At 34.5% G+C, this 15,019-nt stretch overlaps 1 protein-coding gene across 9 annotated transcripts in view; it reads left to right on the top strand.

Annotated features, from left to right (window-relative positions):
- Positions 1–15,019, top strand: part of CACNA2D1 (calcium voltage-gated channel auxiliary subunit alpha2delta 1) — a 587,655-nt gene that overhangs the window by 528,025 nt on the left and 44,611 nt on the right. For 6 of the 9 annotated variants that reach the window (XM_066354417.1, XM_066354423.1, XM_066354420.1 and 3 more), the window contains 6 exons: positions 373–449; positions 1,714–1,734; positions 2,410–2,470; positions 8,557–8,654; positions 12,683–12,770; positions 14,930–14,992. In XM_066354417.1, coding sequence (XP_066210514.1) covers positions 373–449; positions 1,714–1,734; positions 2,410–2,470; positions 8,557–8,654; positions 12,683–12,770; positions 14,930–14,992 — 408 coding nt within the window. The remainder of the gene's footprint in view (positions 1–372; positions 450–1,713; positions 1,735–2,409; positions 2,471–8,556; positions 8,655–12,682; positions 12,771–14,929; positions 14,993–15,019) is intronic. The other 3 variants (XM_066354421.1, XM_066354426.1, XM_066354425.1) reach the window with 1 other exon arrangement.

Here is a 15,019-nt window from a genome sequence, read left to right as displayed (position 1 = left end):
TAATTCATTGTTTATTTACTTCCTTTAAACATACTCTGGTATTATTCTAGCTTTTTCATCACTAGAGTGTTTTAGTATACTTTATGGAAATACAGTACCCGTGACATTTATTTCTCTGCTAATTTCTGGGCATACTTAGGAGCTTATTTTCCATATGTCTCTCCTGATTCCCTACAATGTAGAGACTGGATGACTCAGGATGGCAAGACCGCACTAAGTCCTCTATTAGCTGAATGCATTTTACTCTCAAAGTAATATGTCTTTTCCTTATCGTGAGGAAGAGTTTGGGATTTTCCATGAATTTAACATGGTTTTTTTTTAAGTTATGTTTCATTTTTGTTTGTGTTTATGCTTCTCTTGTTTCTATTGCAGTTTGGCCTTGGTATTACCAACCTACAGTTTTTACTATATAAAAGCCAAAATAGAAGAAACAATAACTCAGGCCAGATGTAAGTACTGTGGAAGCGACTCAGGGTCTATCTGTTATCATCTAGTATCAGGTGTTTAAAGATGTCTAGATTTTGGAATACCCAAGGCTTATACATTTTAGTAGCTGTTATTACCAAATCTACAGCAATGATTCTAACCCATTCCAAACATGCAAGGAACAAGAAATATTCTACGTGGTTAGAATATGAGCAGGTACTCCAGTCTCACTGCAGTCCCCACCACCCGCCCCTGCCTTGCTCTGTGCTCATAGAATCATTGCAGTGCTGCTCCTCTGTTGCTGTTGTTTGAAGGGTCTGCTAGTTGACACAGAATGTTCCACGTAGTCTCTATTCACGGCACTGTGCTAGTAAAGCTTGACCTTTCCTTTTTCTTTCTTTCATTGCGTTTGGCAAGAATAATATTGCGCTCCACATCTTCTGCTTTGTTTCCATACATTAAATTGCACTGGTCTTTGGCTTGGTTTTGGCGATTTTTCCCTCATAATCCAAATTAATGTTTTCAGTAACTCCGATGAATCAGTGTCTTTTTTTTTTAAGCATCATTTGGAATGTGGAGTAATTATTAACATGAGTGCATATTTCAAGTCACCGGTTATCTTTATTTTGTCTGGGGTGACTAGACTTAGTAAAGTAAAATGACCATCATATCCTTTGCACATAGCTCAGTTACTACTAACAATCTCAATTTTCAATGATACAATAATGTAAAAAGTATATATTTATATATACCTTTTATATCTGACCTTAAGTAAACTAGACTCTTTCATTTCTATATCAATTCTCTTTTGCTTTCTGTAGTCATGGTTCTCATAGTACACTGTGGGATTTTATACATTTATATCACTTTCACTTGGTAGATATGATGGTCTTTTAACAACTAGTGTTTTGCATGAGCTATTTCTTCATGGATAAATGAGGGGATGACTAGTGGGTCTTTGATGATTGGTAAATGCTTCTCTTCATAGGCTAACATCATCGGTATTGCACCTGCATTAACCACTTTGCAAAATAGACCCTTGAAATAACCACAGGACAGAAAGGGTGCTCTAGTAGTAATTGAAGTAGTAATTGACAGGACATGCTTTCCAGTCTTCAAAAATATGTGTCTTCTTTTCCAGACAACAGCTGCACATAAGTGAACCTTTGATCTATGCACAATATTTTTATTCAAGAAAGTCATTGAATAAAATATTGTTTGTGACCCCCTTTGCTTTACCCTCTTTTTTTTGTTTCCCTGCTTTCTCTTTCTGATGGATTTTCACAGCAAAAAAGGGCAAAATGAAGGGCAAGTATTTTCTTGTTGCTCAATTTTTTTCTGTTTAGTACACTTGACATTTCCACTGATCTTTCCATTCCTATTGGATATTATCCTCTGTGCTTCTCATTTGCTAGATTTTCCTCCATGACCTCTCAAACCTTAGTCTACAAAAATGGGAAAAGAATATGCTTGTGCTTTCAAATGAGACCTGTTTCACATTCAAGTTTTTTCTTAGACTTAAATGCTTGTATGTTTTTATCCTCCCACTTCCTATTTCATACTAATGTGAAGAATGTTACTAATTCACTAAGGCATTAATGCATTTATTGAAATCATTTTCTTTACCATAATATTGGTAAAATTTCCATATTGACATGGTAAATAAAATACTTCTGATGTAACATTGATATAAATTTCTTTTTAAAGGGTATCTTGGTTATGGCATGGTTAGTAAATGGGAAAATTATAAATAGTATTTTCTATGATATAACTGTTGTAATCCATTTTATGACATTCAAGTTGATTTTATTATTTGTAAGTATGGAGGAAATTTCTATTAATTGATGTGTTTCAACTTAGGATATAAGTAGCCTATTTTAATTTTTCTTATTAGATCATCCTTCTAAAGCCTTCTTATTGCCATAGAGTCTCAGGAAATATATTCTGGATTGCTTATCTAAGCCTGTAACATTATCTTTGTAGATTCAGAAACACTGAAGCCAGATAATTTTGAAGAATATGGCTATACATTCTTAGCACCAAGGTTGGTTTTGTTTTATTTTATTTTTAATAGCTTATATGAATGATAACTTCTGAATTGGGGTCAAGAGTGCTCTGGGTTAATATTCTGCCAAATTATAGAACCAAAAGGAACAAGAACTTTGAAACTGAAAGCAAATCCTGCTCATTTATTCATTCATTCATTCAGGTGCTTACTGAGCAGCTACTGTGACCTAAGCAGTGTGCTGATGTGGGGATACAACAGTGAACAAGACAGATGTAGGCTTTGCTTTTGTTGGGACTAACTTGCAACAGACATGAAAAATTGTGTATTTGCATTCGTATGTGTACACATACAAACATACTCTATATATGCATGTTTTACATGTTTTTATGTATATATATGCACATATATATACATACACACTGATAGATATGTACAGATATATATGTATATAGAGTCATAAGAATATATGTACCTGATAAAAGGTCTTAACCATATACTGTATTTCCCCATGTATAAGATGCCCCCTTTTCCGAAAAATTTGGGGTCTAAAAACTGGGTGCGTCTTATACAGTGGTTGTAGATTTTTTTACTTAGATTTTCTACTTTTTCACGCTTGTGTTTGCACTCATTGTTGAAGACAGTGATTCATCATCAGATACAGATGAGGACAAGCTAATTGATGGGAGTTTTGACAGTGATGAGGAGTTATATGAAAAAAACTTGAGTTCAATAACTTTATGTAGTACTTTTTTTATTTCAAATTTTGGGCCCCAAAATTAAGGTGTATCTTATACATGGGAGCATCTTATACATAGGGAAATATGGTAATTTTTTTTTCAATACACTAACACAACTTTCTTGGAAAACATAATATAGTGACATTTTCTTACATATTTTTTATGATTGACATTTTTTCCTCCTGCCCAATATTATTTCTCTTTCATGTTATCCTCCTGTCTGTCCCTATTATTTTTAATCTCTACTTCTTTTTTATGTAATTACTTGAAAATCTATTCAATAATCCTGGAATGGTCTTTATTTTTAGTTCTTTTCTTAGTTTACTTCCCACTCTCTAGCAAACACATGTATATTCAAATTAATATAATTCCTATTAATTTAGACCAGCTATTTCCAACCTTTTTCATCACATGACACACACAAACTAATTATTAAAATTCTCCAACACACCAGAAAATATATTTTTTGCTGCTCTGACAAAAATAATCTAGTTCTAATTTTGATTCATTCACTCCAGATGGCTATTATTGTGTTGCCAGTTGTCTTTTATTTATTTAACAATCTAAGGGAAAAGAGGCCAGTACCCCTGACTAAATAGTCAGGTATTGCATGTTTTAAAAATTCTCGTGGCATACCCATTGAAAATTGCTTATGTAGACAAATTATTGAAAAAAATAGATTAGGAGCTTCTGTTATTAATTTCTCACATTTTATACTTCTCCAGTTACTCTAAGAACCCAAAGAAGGCTTATAAAAATTGGTCTAAGTTACTCTTTTATTTTATTTCAGCATAAAGATATCTGAATTTTTGGTTCATAAAATTAGAGACTATATTTTACGCTCTGTTAACAGAGCATATTTTTGGATTACTACCCAGAAGCAACTTCTTCTGCTTGAATTTCTTTCAGTGTTTGATGCTCTCATCACTTCCTTTGAAACTCTTTGCCACCTCTTGCTTGATGACACACTATTCTGAACATCTTCCTCTCTCATGACTGCATGTTCAGTCACTTTCATAAACTACTTTACTTCTGCAGATCATGTCCATGAGAGTCTCAGCTTAGGCTGTCTTCTTGTTCAAATCTATAGACACACCACCCATCTAGTCCACTACCGTTTGGGGTGATGCCTTCTACATCTTCAAGATGGCCATAACATCTAGAAACAAAATAACATTCTATGTGGTTTACATTACAGTATAGCATCAAACAATATATCTATTTCCAGACTTTATATATATATATAAGTATATATATACATATACACACATATATACACACACACATATATACATATACACATTATACATATACACATTATACATATACACATATACATATATATACATATACACATATATATATACACACATATATACAAATACACATACATATACACATATACATATATATACATATACACATATATTACACACACATATATACATATACACATTATACATATATATACATATACACACATATATACATATATATACATACACACACTACATATTTCAATGTGAGACTCCTATTTATAGAAACCGAACAGGAATCACTTTAATGTGCTTCAAATTTAGCATCTCCTAACATTTGCTCTTTTTGGAGAACTCATCTTGTGTTTCCTCCATGAAGAAAACATCATCCTCTTAAATGCCCAGTCCTGAAACCTGTTAGTTGCTGTTACTCCCTTTCCTTCATATCTAACTACTAATTAATCATTCAGTCCTACCAAACCGAATTTGTCTTATGAGTATCACGCAGACCGGCCGTTCTTGGCTTCCTCTGTCCTTGAGCCAGCCACGGCCTTCTCTTTCCTGAACTGCTGCCGCTGCCTCCGCACGGCGCGCCCACCTGCAGGACTCCCCACGGCCTTCTCTTCCTGAACTGCTGCCGCTGCCTCCGCACGGCGCTCCCCACCTCCAGTACTCCCCCTCCTGTCCCAGTCCTGTCACTCTTCTGGAACCAGAGAGAGTTTCTAAAGTAAGAATAAAATTCTGTTTCTCATCTGCTAGTGCAAACCAATGGCTCAGCATTGTTCTCACAATAATCTGTACTTTATGTTATAACTTTCAAATGCTCTGTCCTAGTTTACCAGTGCGATTCTCCGTACTCTAAATCCGGGCCATCAAACCACAGGCTACACGCTGGAGGCCTGTTCTATCCCTACAGCTTTATTGGAACACACCGTACTTGTTTACTATTTTTCACTATAAAGGCAGAGTTGAGTAGTTATGGCTTAAACACGACAGCCCATTGAGCCTTAATCATTTCCTATATGGCCGTTTAAGAAGAAGTTAGCCAACCTTTGCTCTAAATTCAAGCCGCACTAAACTTCTCTCAATTCCTAAATGGACTGTTTTTACCCTTTAGCTCTTTTTTAAAAAACTTTATTTTTTTATTTAAATTTATTGTGTTTACATAGATTCTAGTGTCACCCGAATGCATCCTCCTCCCCCATATTCCCCTCAACATCTCCCTTGTCCCCCTCCCCATAGCACCCTCCCCCCTTCCCTTCAGGTTTATCCCCTCCTATCATCCCCTTTCGCTCTGTCCTCTTCCTCTGGTCCCTATGATCTCTCCTCTGTCTCAATTCCATTGCTCACTTCACATTGTTCATTGGATTCTTCAGATGAGTGAGGTCACATGATATTTTTCTTTCTCCGCCTGGCTTAGTTCACTTAGCATAATAGTTTCTAGGTCCATTGCAGGTAAAAAGAGCTAAGGGGTAAGGAAGAATACCCCTTAGCTCTTTTTACTCACAAATTGTCTTTTCTATTTTGGACTATGATACTCAGACACACCCTGCCCCTTTCCAAACCCCAAATCCAACTTCTTGATCTGGAAATTTCTTTCTCATTTTCACTGGATTATTTGTCCTTGCTGACTCTTATAGAATCCTGCATTTCTCTATCTAGAGCACAGCCACATTTTATTTTCTTTACTTTTCCCAACAGAACCATGACTGTGTACTTACTATTTAATACCCAGTATTACAGCCACTGCCTGGTATCCAGTAGGTGCTGAATAAATATTTGGTAACTGTAGAACCTATAAACATATGAAGAATGTTTTAAAAATCATATTATTAACAGTGACACCTGAAATATTATTACCACATTTTTGATACAAGTAACTTTGAACAACTTAAAACTGCTAAAAGCAATGTTAGGTAGAAAGGAGAATATTAAGAACAATGTCCCCCAGAATATTAACACATCCATGTACTAACACTGTAACAGAGGTTGAAGTGATGTACTCAGTCCCTCCATCGTAGATAGCAGTTTTTCTCTGGACAGTTTCTTCACTCACCTCTCCTGATTATTAAAGAGCAGATAATACTGATTGGTTTTCTGTGCTTTACTATCAGACAAGGCAAAAAATATGGTAAAAGTACAGGTACTCACAGAGAGAATAAATATCTCTCAATTCCAATTTCCAATTCATAAGTAATAGAATTTGTTTAGTTCAGCAAGGATGAGCAGATGAGCCTTTTCTGTAGGCTAAATCCTATTCAGTTTCAACATGACTGATTGGAAGACTGGAATTCTCCTTCATGTTCAGGAATAGAGCAAAAATACCAGAGAAGGGAAGCAATGGTATAACTTGTGACACAAAGTGATACGTGTCCACCTCAGTTAACATGTTAAGCCCTTTACATGCATAATTATATTTAATGCTCAGAAGAACTCTATAATAACTTAGTGTTATTATCCCATTTCAAAAATCAGGAGACAGTTTTAGAGAAGTTGAATAAGATGAGATTTGAACCAGTTTCCTTGTTACTCCAAGATATTAGTATGTATGTTGAATATACAAATGCTAAAGAATGTCAAAAGAACGTTCAGTACATCTGAGTAAAATATTTTCTTGTGAAAGTTTTCCTGTAAGAGTTGAGTATTAAATGTATATTCAACAAGGGGTGGAAAATAAAGTGATAGAGTATTAATATAAAGAAACATTGGCAAGAAAAGACAAAGACTTGTGTAGTATAGGATAGCAGTCTTGTGAATTTGTCACTGTTATTAATGGGACACAGTGTAGCAAACTATCCGGATCTGTTACCCAGATGTTCATTGTTATGGTTGTTACTCAAATGTTCTTCACCTTAGTCTCTTTAATTGCAAATGTGTCAATAATACCTATCTCATAATAAAGTTTGTAAAAGCTTTGAAATAAGTAAATCATGCAAAGTATTTAGCAGAGTTCTAGATAATATATGAGCTCTGAATAAATATGTTATTATTTCTGGTTGTAGTAAGTTGTAGTTAGAGAAAGGGGAAAGGAAGGCTTGTTAATTAATAAAGGGTATTAAAAAACATTATTTAAAGTATTTAAAAAGGAAATTTTGCAAATTTTTAAGATATAACTATTTTTGTTAATTCCTAAATAAAGCTATTTGATCCTAATTAATAGCATTTTTGCAATTTCCTCAATCTTAAAACTGCTGCAAAAGGAGGATGTTGAGAATTGAGATGCACGGAACATTTTTGCCTTTAAGAGGCATTCAGTTTTAAGGATGAAAAGTCTCAAACATAGGTTAATTTTGCTATCTTTCTTGGATATTCAGAAATTAAAAAGGCACTTCAAAGAAGATGAATTTGATGAAAAATAAATAACAATACATGATAGTCTAAAATTCAATGCTAATCTGTCCTGTATGACCTATGTAAGTTTTTTTTACCAGAATGAGAACCAACTTATTTTCAGTAATCTAGAAATAAGTAACTTGCCAGATTTCTAATACTAAAGATATTGTAGTTTCAAGAAAATGACCAAAAGATGTGTTCAGGCCCTGTGGGTGTTTTCAGCAAATCAAAGTTGATGTCATTCCCTTAAAGCCATGCAAATATTTCTCTACTTTGCTGCTTTAATTTTCTGAGGAATTGTTTTCCTAAAAGAGATTAAATAATGATCAGTGTGTGTGAAATTGATGTCTTTTAGAAAAATAGTGCCTAATAGAAAGTGTATCTGCAGGTCTTCCTGTCTTTGGGGAACAATTTAGCAGTTTTGGTAACTACAGGTATTACTCTGCCACCCATTGTTATGTGTGGTTCTTTTGGGACCAGAACCTAAGAAAGAGTGATTATCTGAGTCCTCAGGCTCCCAGGCCTGTGCTGAGTGACCATTAAGCTAACAGGCAACCAACATCAATTGTGTCTGTGTAACCCCATGTTTACCTCTGAAATATTTCTATCAGTCTCTTGCCACTCATTGTCAAGATATCATTCTGATGTAGACATGAGAAAATAGAGGTAACAAGAAAATCAGGAGCTTGCAAAGTCATATAGCTAGTAAAAAAAATGTTTTCACTTCCTATGATTACCATGTAAATTTTGTAAATGTATTTATTCTAATGCCCGTATCCTAAAATATGTTTTTCAGAGATTACTGCAGTGACCTTAAAATATCAGATAATAACACTGAATTTCTTTTAAATTTCAATGAGTTTATTGATAGAAAGACTCCAAACAATCCATCCTGTAAGTATGCATTAATTCATAATAATTACTTACTTGGTTATAGCCAAAGTGGTCAAATCTTGGTTCAGTTTAGTTTGTTATGATGGTTTACTTATTTTCTTTATAAACTTTTAATGGTAAAAATGTAACAATATGGTCTTAGCAAAGAAATTTTATTACATTAAAAAGTGAAATAGCCTGACCAGGTGGTGGCGCAGTGGATAGAGCATCGGACTGCAATGCAGAGGACCCGGGTTCGGAACCCCGAGGTCGCCAGCTTGAGTGCGGGCTCATCTGATTTGAGGAAAAAACCCATCAGCTTGAACCTAGGGTCGCTGGCTCCAGCAAGGGGTTACTCAGTCTGCTGGAAGGCCCGCGGTCAAGGCACATGTGAGAGAGCAATCAATGAATAACTAAGGTGTTGCAACATGCAATGAAAAACTAATGATTGATGCTTCTCATCTGTCTCCGTTCCTGTCTGTCTGTCCCTATCTATCCCTCTCTCTGACTCACTCTCTGTCTCTGTAAAAAATAAATAAATAAATAAATAAATAAAAAGTGAAATAAAAATTTCAAAGCCACATAATAGATACTTGCAAATGTTTAAATGTAAATAGGATATGCTTATCTTTGCTCCCTTCTAATTTAAGAAGCTTAATTTTGAATGAGCTGTTGAAGGTTTATCATTGCATTGTTCTTGCTATATAGAGAAAAACAAACATATAACATTTTTATCAATTTATATATACTTTCCAATTTATATAATGAGTTTTAATATGAATAGAATAAAATCAAAATATAAAGATATATTGCTTGATAATTTGTTTTCTTACTGACATTGTTTTGATCACAGTTAACTGTATATTAATAAAATGCTTCTATAATTTCTTATTTTATGAAGTAAATCAAATTGGGTGAAAAGAAATTTTAATAGTTTCTAACTATTATATTTGTCTTCCAAAGATATTTGCATCATTCATACTATGAAACTTCATAGAGATTTATAGATTCTTAGATTTTAAAACATTTAAAAATCTTAACTTTTTTTTCCTAAAAATATTTTATGAATGTGCTATCAGGAATATGCAATACAAATGGGAAACAATAGAAGAAAATCATTCTATGGCAAAAAAGAATTAGTAACTATAATTGGAGAAAAGTATCATAGTTGATTTTTTTGTTCCTCCCTCCTCTTCCTTCTCTCTTCCTCCACTCTCTTTTTAAAAAAATATTTTTTTTATCAAAAAGAATTTTAAAAAGCACTTTCACAGTTACAAAGAGTGAACACATGGTTTCTCTCAAATTTAAATTTATGTCATAAAAAGAAATAACTAGAACTTCTAAGAAGGATTAGCTACTGTGAAGACCTGTCTTGGGTAGATGAAGTCTGCATGATCAAGGCTGAACATGAGAGATTCCAAACTTTTCTACTCAGTGTGTGCTCACCCTGACTGAGCCAGTCTTTGCAATATAATATAATTTACATTACTTTTTATTTTCTATTAGTAATTGGCATTCCCAAGAGAGAACTGAAATAATATTATTGAATATTTCTTTAATTATATGCCTATAGATCCTAGGATAGTATGAATATGTTTAAACAAAATACTCTCAGTATAATAATACTAATATCCATCTGTTCTTCAGCTTTTCTCCATTTCACTCACCTTTTATCAGCCTCCCCTGTAATCCAATAAGAAATACTTGAGGTGATTATATAACCATGTGAAAAGTTGAAATTTTATTGGATTTTTTATTTTTTTGTATTTTTATGAAGTGAGAAGCAGGGAGGCACAGAGACAAACTCTCACATACGATCAACCAGAATCCACCTGGCATGCCCACCAGGGGGTGATGCTCTGCCCATCTAGGGCATTGCTCAGTTGCAACCGGAGCCATTCTAGGCACCTGATAGAGCCATCCTCAGTGCCCGGGCCAACTTTGCTCCAATGGAGTCTTGGCTGCAGGAGGGGAAGAGAAAGATAAAGAGAAAGGAGAGGGGGAAGCATGGAAAAGCAGATGGGTGCTATTCCTGTGTGCCCTGGCCAGGAGTCAAACCCGGGACTTCCAAACGCCAGGCTGATGCTCTACCACTGAGCCAACTGGCCAGGGCTTTTATTGGATTTTTAATTATAAAAAGTAGCTGATAGTTATAAAAGAGCTTATATTATTCTCTGTTACAGATTTTTCTCATATTATCAAGTAATATGTAAAACTAAATCTAAAAGTAAATATCAGTTGTTAGAATTTGACTTAAATAGATTTTTTCAAATGGCTGCAGTCATTTAATTTTGTTTTATAAAAGTACTTACCTGTCAGTAAAATGTCAATTTCAATTATTTAAGTTAATTTATTAACCTACCCAAATGTTAACACTATAGAATAGTTGTCTTACTCTAATGTAAACTAATGTGAAAATGAGTTTGTATGTGTGCATTTGTAAACTGGTAAAGATTAATACTATTAATCTATTTATATATGGAATTAACTGCAGGGGACATATTTCAAGACATATTTTAGACTTACAGGTTAATAGCAATATGAATAAAATTATGAAGTTACAACACTGGTTTATATTACAAATTAGAATAATGGTCTCAATTTTTTTTGTTGTTTTACCTGAAAGAATTTGAGACAAATTATAGCATTATCTTCCCAAATGACTTCTTCTTAAGTCATGCAGTTTCTAAAATAATACAATAAAAAAGATCCTAAAATGAATTGAAATGAAAACTAAAATATGGATTATATTTATTCTTTAATCCTGGGTGAAAGGTACATTTAATTAAAATAATTAAAGTCAATTAAATGTTTTAGCCTATCTTACTTGTACCTTTTGTAGTAATAGGATATTGAAACCTCCTATTCCTTACCTGAATAAAATAAAATTTTATTATAAAAGTTTCAAAGCGTACTTTTAGGTTATTCAGAGCTTGATTACTATTAAGCAGAGGAGCCAGAAGAAAAGGATTAAAGCAAAGTATTCTAATAATGTGTATTAATTTGACCTTTTTTCTTTTTTTTCTTAGCAAAAGAGAGAAAGAGAGAGGGAGAGAAAGAGTGGGGGGTGGGTGGGGACAGAGAGGGAGAGAAACGAGGAGCATTAACTCATAGTTGTGGCATCTTAGTTGTTCATTGATTGCTTTCTCATATGTGCCTTGACGGGGGGTTGGGGGGTGGGGGGTGCTCCAGCCAAGCCAATGACCCCTTGCTCAACCCAGCAACCTAGGGTTTCAAGCCAGTGACCTTGAGCTTCAAGCCAGTGACCTTCAGGCTCAAGACAGTGGCCATGGGGTCATGACTATGATCCCACTTTCAAGCCAGCAACCCAACGCTCAAGCTGGTAAACCCTGTGCTCAAGCCAATGACCTTGGGGTTTTGAACCTGGGTCCTCAGCATCCCAGGCCAATGCTGTATCCACTGGGCTACCACCTGGTCAAGCTGACCATTGATTCTTACCATTTGTTCTCTCCATTACCTTTGAACTTGAACTGATTGACTCTTTCATCAATATCAGTGGATTCCAAAAGCCAATTTTTCAATAGGACTGGTCTGTAGTAACTTATTATGTTTCTTGGCCAAAAGAAGCAAACAAAAAACTATATAATATTTAATATATAATATAAACTATATAATATATATGTATATAAAATTGTGCATGAAATTATGATGGTTTGGAATCATTACAATAACCTACAATAAAAAAACAAGAGAAATACTTGTTCCTTATTATTTTTTAATTGGCATATTTCATGTATCTTCTTAATAAAGTTTACAAAATAAGTTGCCTCACGTAGAATTGGCTCTTCCACTACTAATTCTGCCCATAGCCTGGAAAATGTGAGACAAGGTGAAAAATATTAAAAAAATACAAAAATATAATATATTAATTAATTATCTTAATTAAAATATAATTAATGTAATTAAAATATATAATATTTTTAAATCATAAATATTTATTATAAATTGTTTTTAAAAATAGATATTTGTCTCATTATCTTAATTTTAAAATTATGTGGATGTAATTAAGGCTGTCCTTTCTGTGTTAGGTAACACGGATTTGATTAATCGGGTCTTGCTGGATGCAGGTCTTACAAGTGAACTAGTCCAAAATTATTGGAGTAAGCAGAAAAACATGTAAGTATTTGTTCTTATATGACTTCTATTTCATTTTAGCATTGTTCCAGGAAATCGCTGGAAATAGTTATAACTTTAAAGTTTATTATTTTTCTTTAATAACAATTCTCAAGAAAATCATTTTGCAATTGTAGAAAACTTGCAGATGTGGGTGTGTGTCAGGAATAACATCTGCCATTACTCAGCTACACGTGTGGTGTATACACTGCAGTGTGACTAGGCATGTTTTTGTGTGTTTCAGCATGTGTGGTAAAATAGGGTTTCCAGTGAATCCTCTTCATTGGAAAGTTCACTTTCTAATAGCACTACCATACACCCAGTCAAGAAACTAGGAAATCTAACTATAGTTCTCATTTATAGTCTCTTCTTCACCCCATTTACAATCAACCACTAAATGCTAAATATTTCTTTTAACAATGTTTTTCTCTCTTCTTCACACTTAAGGTCCTAATTTCCATTTCCAAGAATTGCAGCAAATAATTTTAAGCCTTTAGTAATTCCCATTCCTCTAAGTACAATAGCCCCAAGTCTATTCTCCATTCAACTCACACTAGCCAGTCTTAACTTTTATTTATTTATTTATTTATTTATTTATTTATTTATTTATTTATTTATTTATTTGAGGTGGGAGAGAGAGAGAGTGAGAGGGAGTGACAGACAGGAAGGGAGAGAGATGAGAAGCATCAGGTCATAGTTGTGGCACCTTAGTTGTTCATTGATTGTTTTCTCATATGTGCCTAGACCAGGGATCTCCAGCTGAGTCAGTGACCACTTGCTGAAGCCGGTAACCTCAGGGTTAAAACCTGGGTCCTCTGTATCTCAGGCCAATTCTCTATCCACTATGCCCCTGCCTGGTCAGGTGCCAGTATTACTTTTATAATTTTTTTTAAGATTTTATTTATTCATTATAGAGAGGAGAGAGAGAGAGAGAGAGAGAGAGAAGGGGGAGGAGCAAGAAGCATCAACTCCCATACGTGCCTTGACCAGGCAAGCCCAGGGTTTTGAACCGGCAACCTCAGTGTTTCCAGGTTGACGCTTTATCCACTGCGCCACCACAGGTCAGGCTACCAGTCTTACTTTTAAAGTGCAGTTCCAGCTCTTGGTTTCATTGAAGATATGCACCCCCATGTTTATTGCAGCATTATTTACAATAGCCAAGATCTGGAAATAGCTCAAGTGTCTCTCAGTGGAAAAGTGGATTAAAAAGCTGTGGTTCATATACACCATGGAACATGACATGGCCGTGAAAAAGAAGGAAATCTTACCTTTTGTGATGGCATGGATGGACTTGGAGATTATTATGCTAAGTGAAATAAGCCAAGCAAAGAAAGACAAATATCATATTACCTCACTTATATGTGGAATCTAATGAACAAGGTGAATTGAGGAATGAAATAGAGGCAGAGGTGGGGTCACAGGGAGCAGAGGGACAGCTGTCAGAGGGAAGGGGGAGGAGGGGACAGAATCAGAGAATGTAAAGGGATTAGTAAAATTTTATATACATAAATATACATAACAGATAGATATAGATAACAGGAAAGCAAATCCCAGAGGGAAGAGGGAGGGAGTTAGGGGGAAGGGGACAATGGGGGTGTCATGGGGCACATGAGGGTGGGGGTGAGGGATTTATATTGAGTCGGACACTTGAATTCATGTTAACACAATAAATTTAAATTAATAAAAAAATTTTTTTAAATGCAGTTCCAATTTCAGGTTTAAGGTGCTGCTCTCTAGCATGGATTTCAAGATCATTCATGAGTTGACCATACTTAAGAAGCTTGCACTCAAGATTTTACTTCCTGTTTTTTCTCACCTTGTGCCTGCTGCTTTTATCACATTAATACAATCACTTTCATTAGCTTTCTCTATATACTGTCTTGTGGTATCTTCCTTCTTTCTCTATCATCTTGGTTAACTCCTATTCCATCTTCAAAATCCAGTGGTATTACTACTTCCTGTGAGATGCCTGTCTTAAGCATCCTTCCTTTGAGCACTTGTTTCTTAGATACTTGACTATTAAAACATAGTTGCATATTGATATATTCACTTTGACTTTCTGTATTTTAGGAACTCATTTTATTTATCTTTGTATCACCAGTACCTAAATTAATACCTTAAAAAGAGTAAGTTGACTAAAATATTTCCTTCTTCTCTTCCAGCAAAGGAGTAAAAGCACGGTTTGTTGTGACTGATGGTGGGATTACCAGAGTTTATCCCAAAGAGTAAGTTCAAACAGTATCTGTAAAAAT

This window comes from Saccopteryx leptura, chromosome 12 (genome assembly GCF_036850995.1).
Source record: "Saccopteryx leptura isolate mSacLep1 chromosome 12, mSacLep1_pri_phased_curated, whole genome shotgun sequence".
NCBI classification, from domain to species: Eukaryota; Metazoa; Chordata; class Mammalia; order Chiroptera; family Emballonuridae; genus Saccopteryx; species Saccopteryx leptura.
Note: the sequence above shows the minus strand (reverse complement) of the source record. Positions and strands in the feature narration are given on the sequence as shown.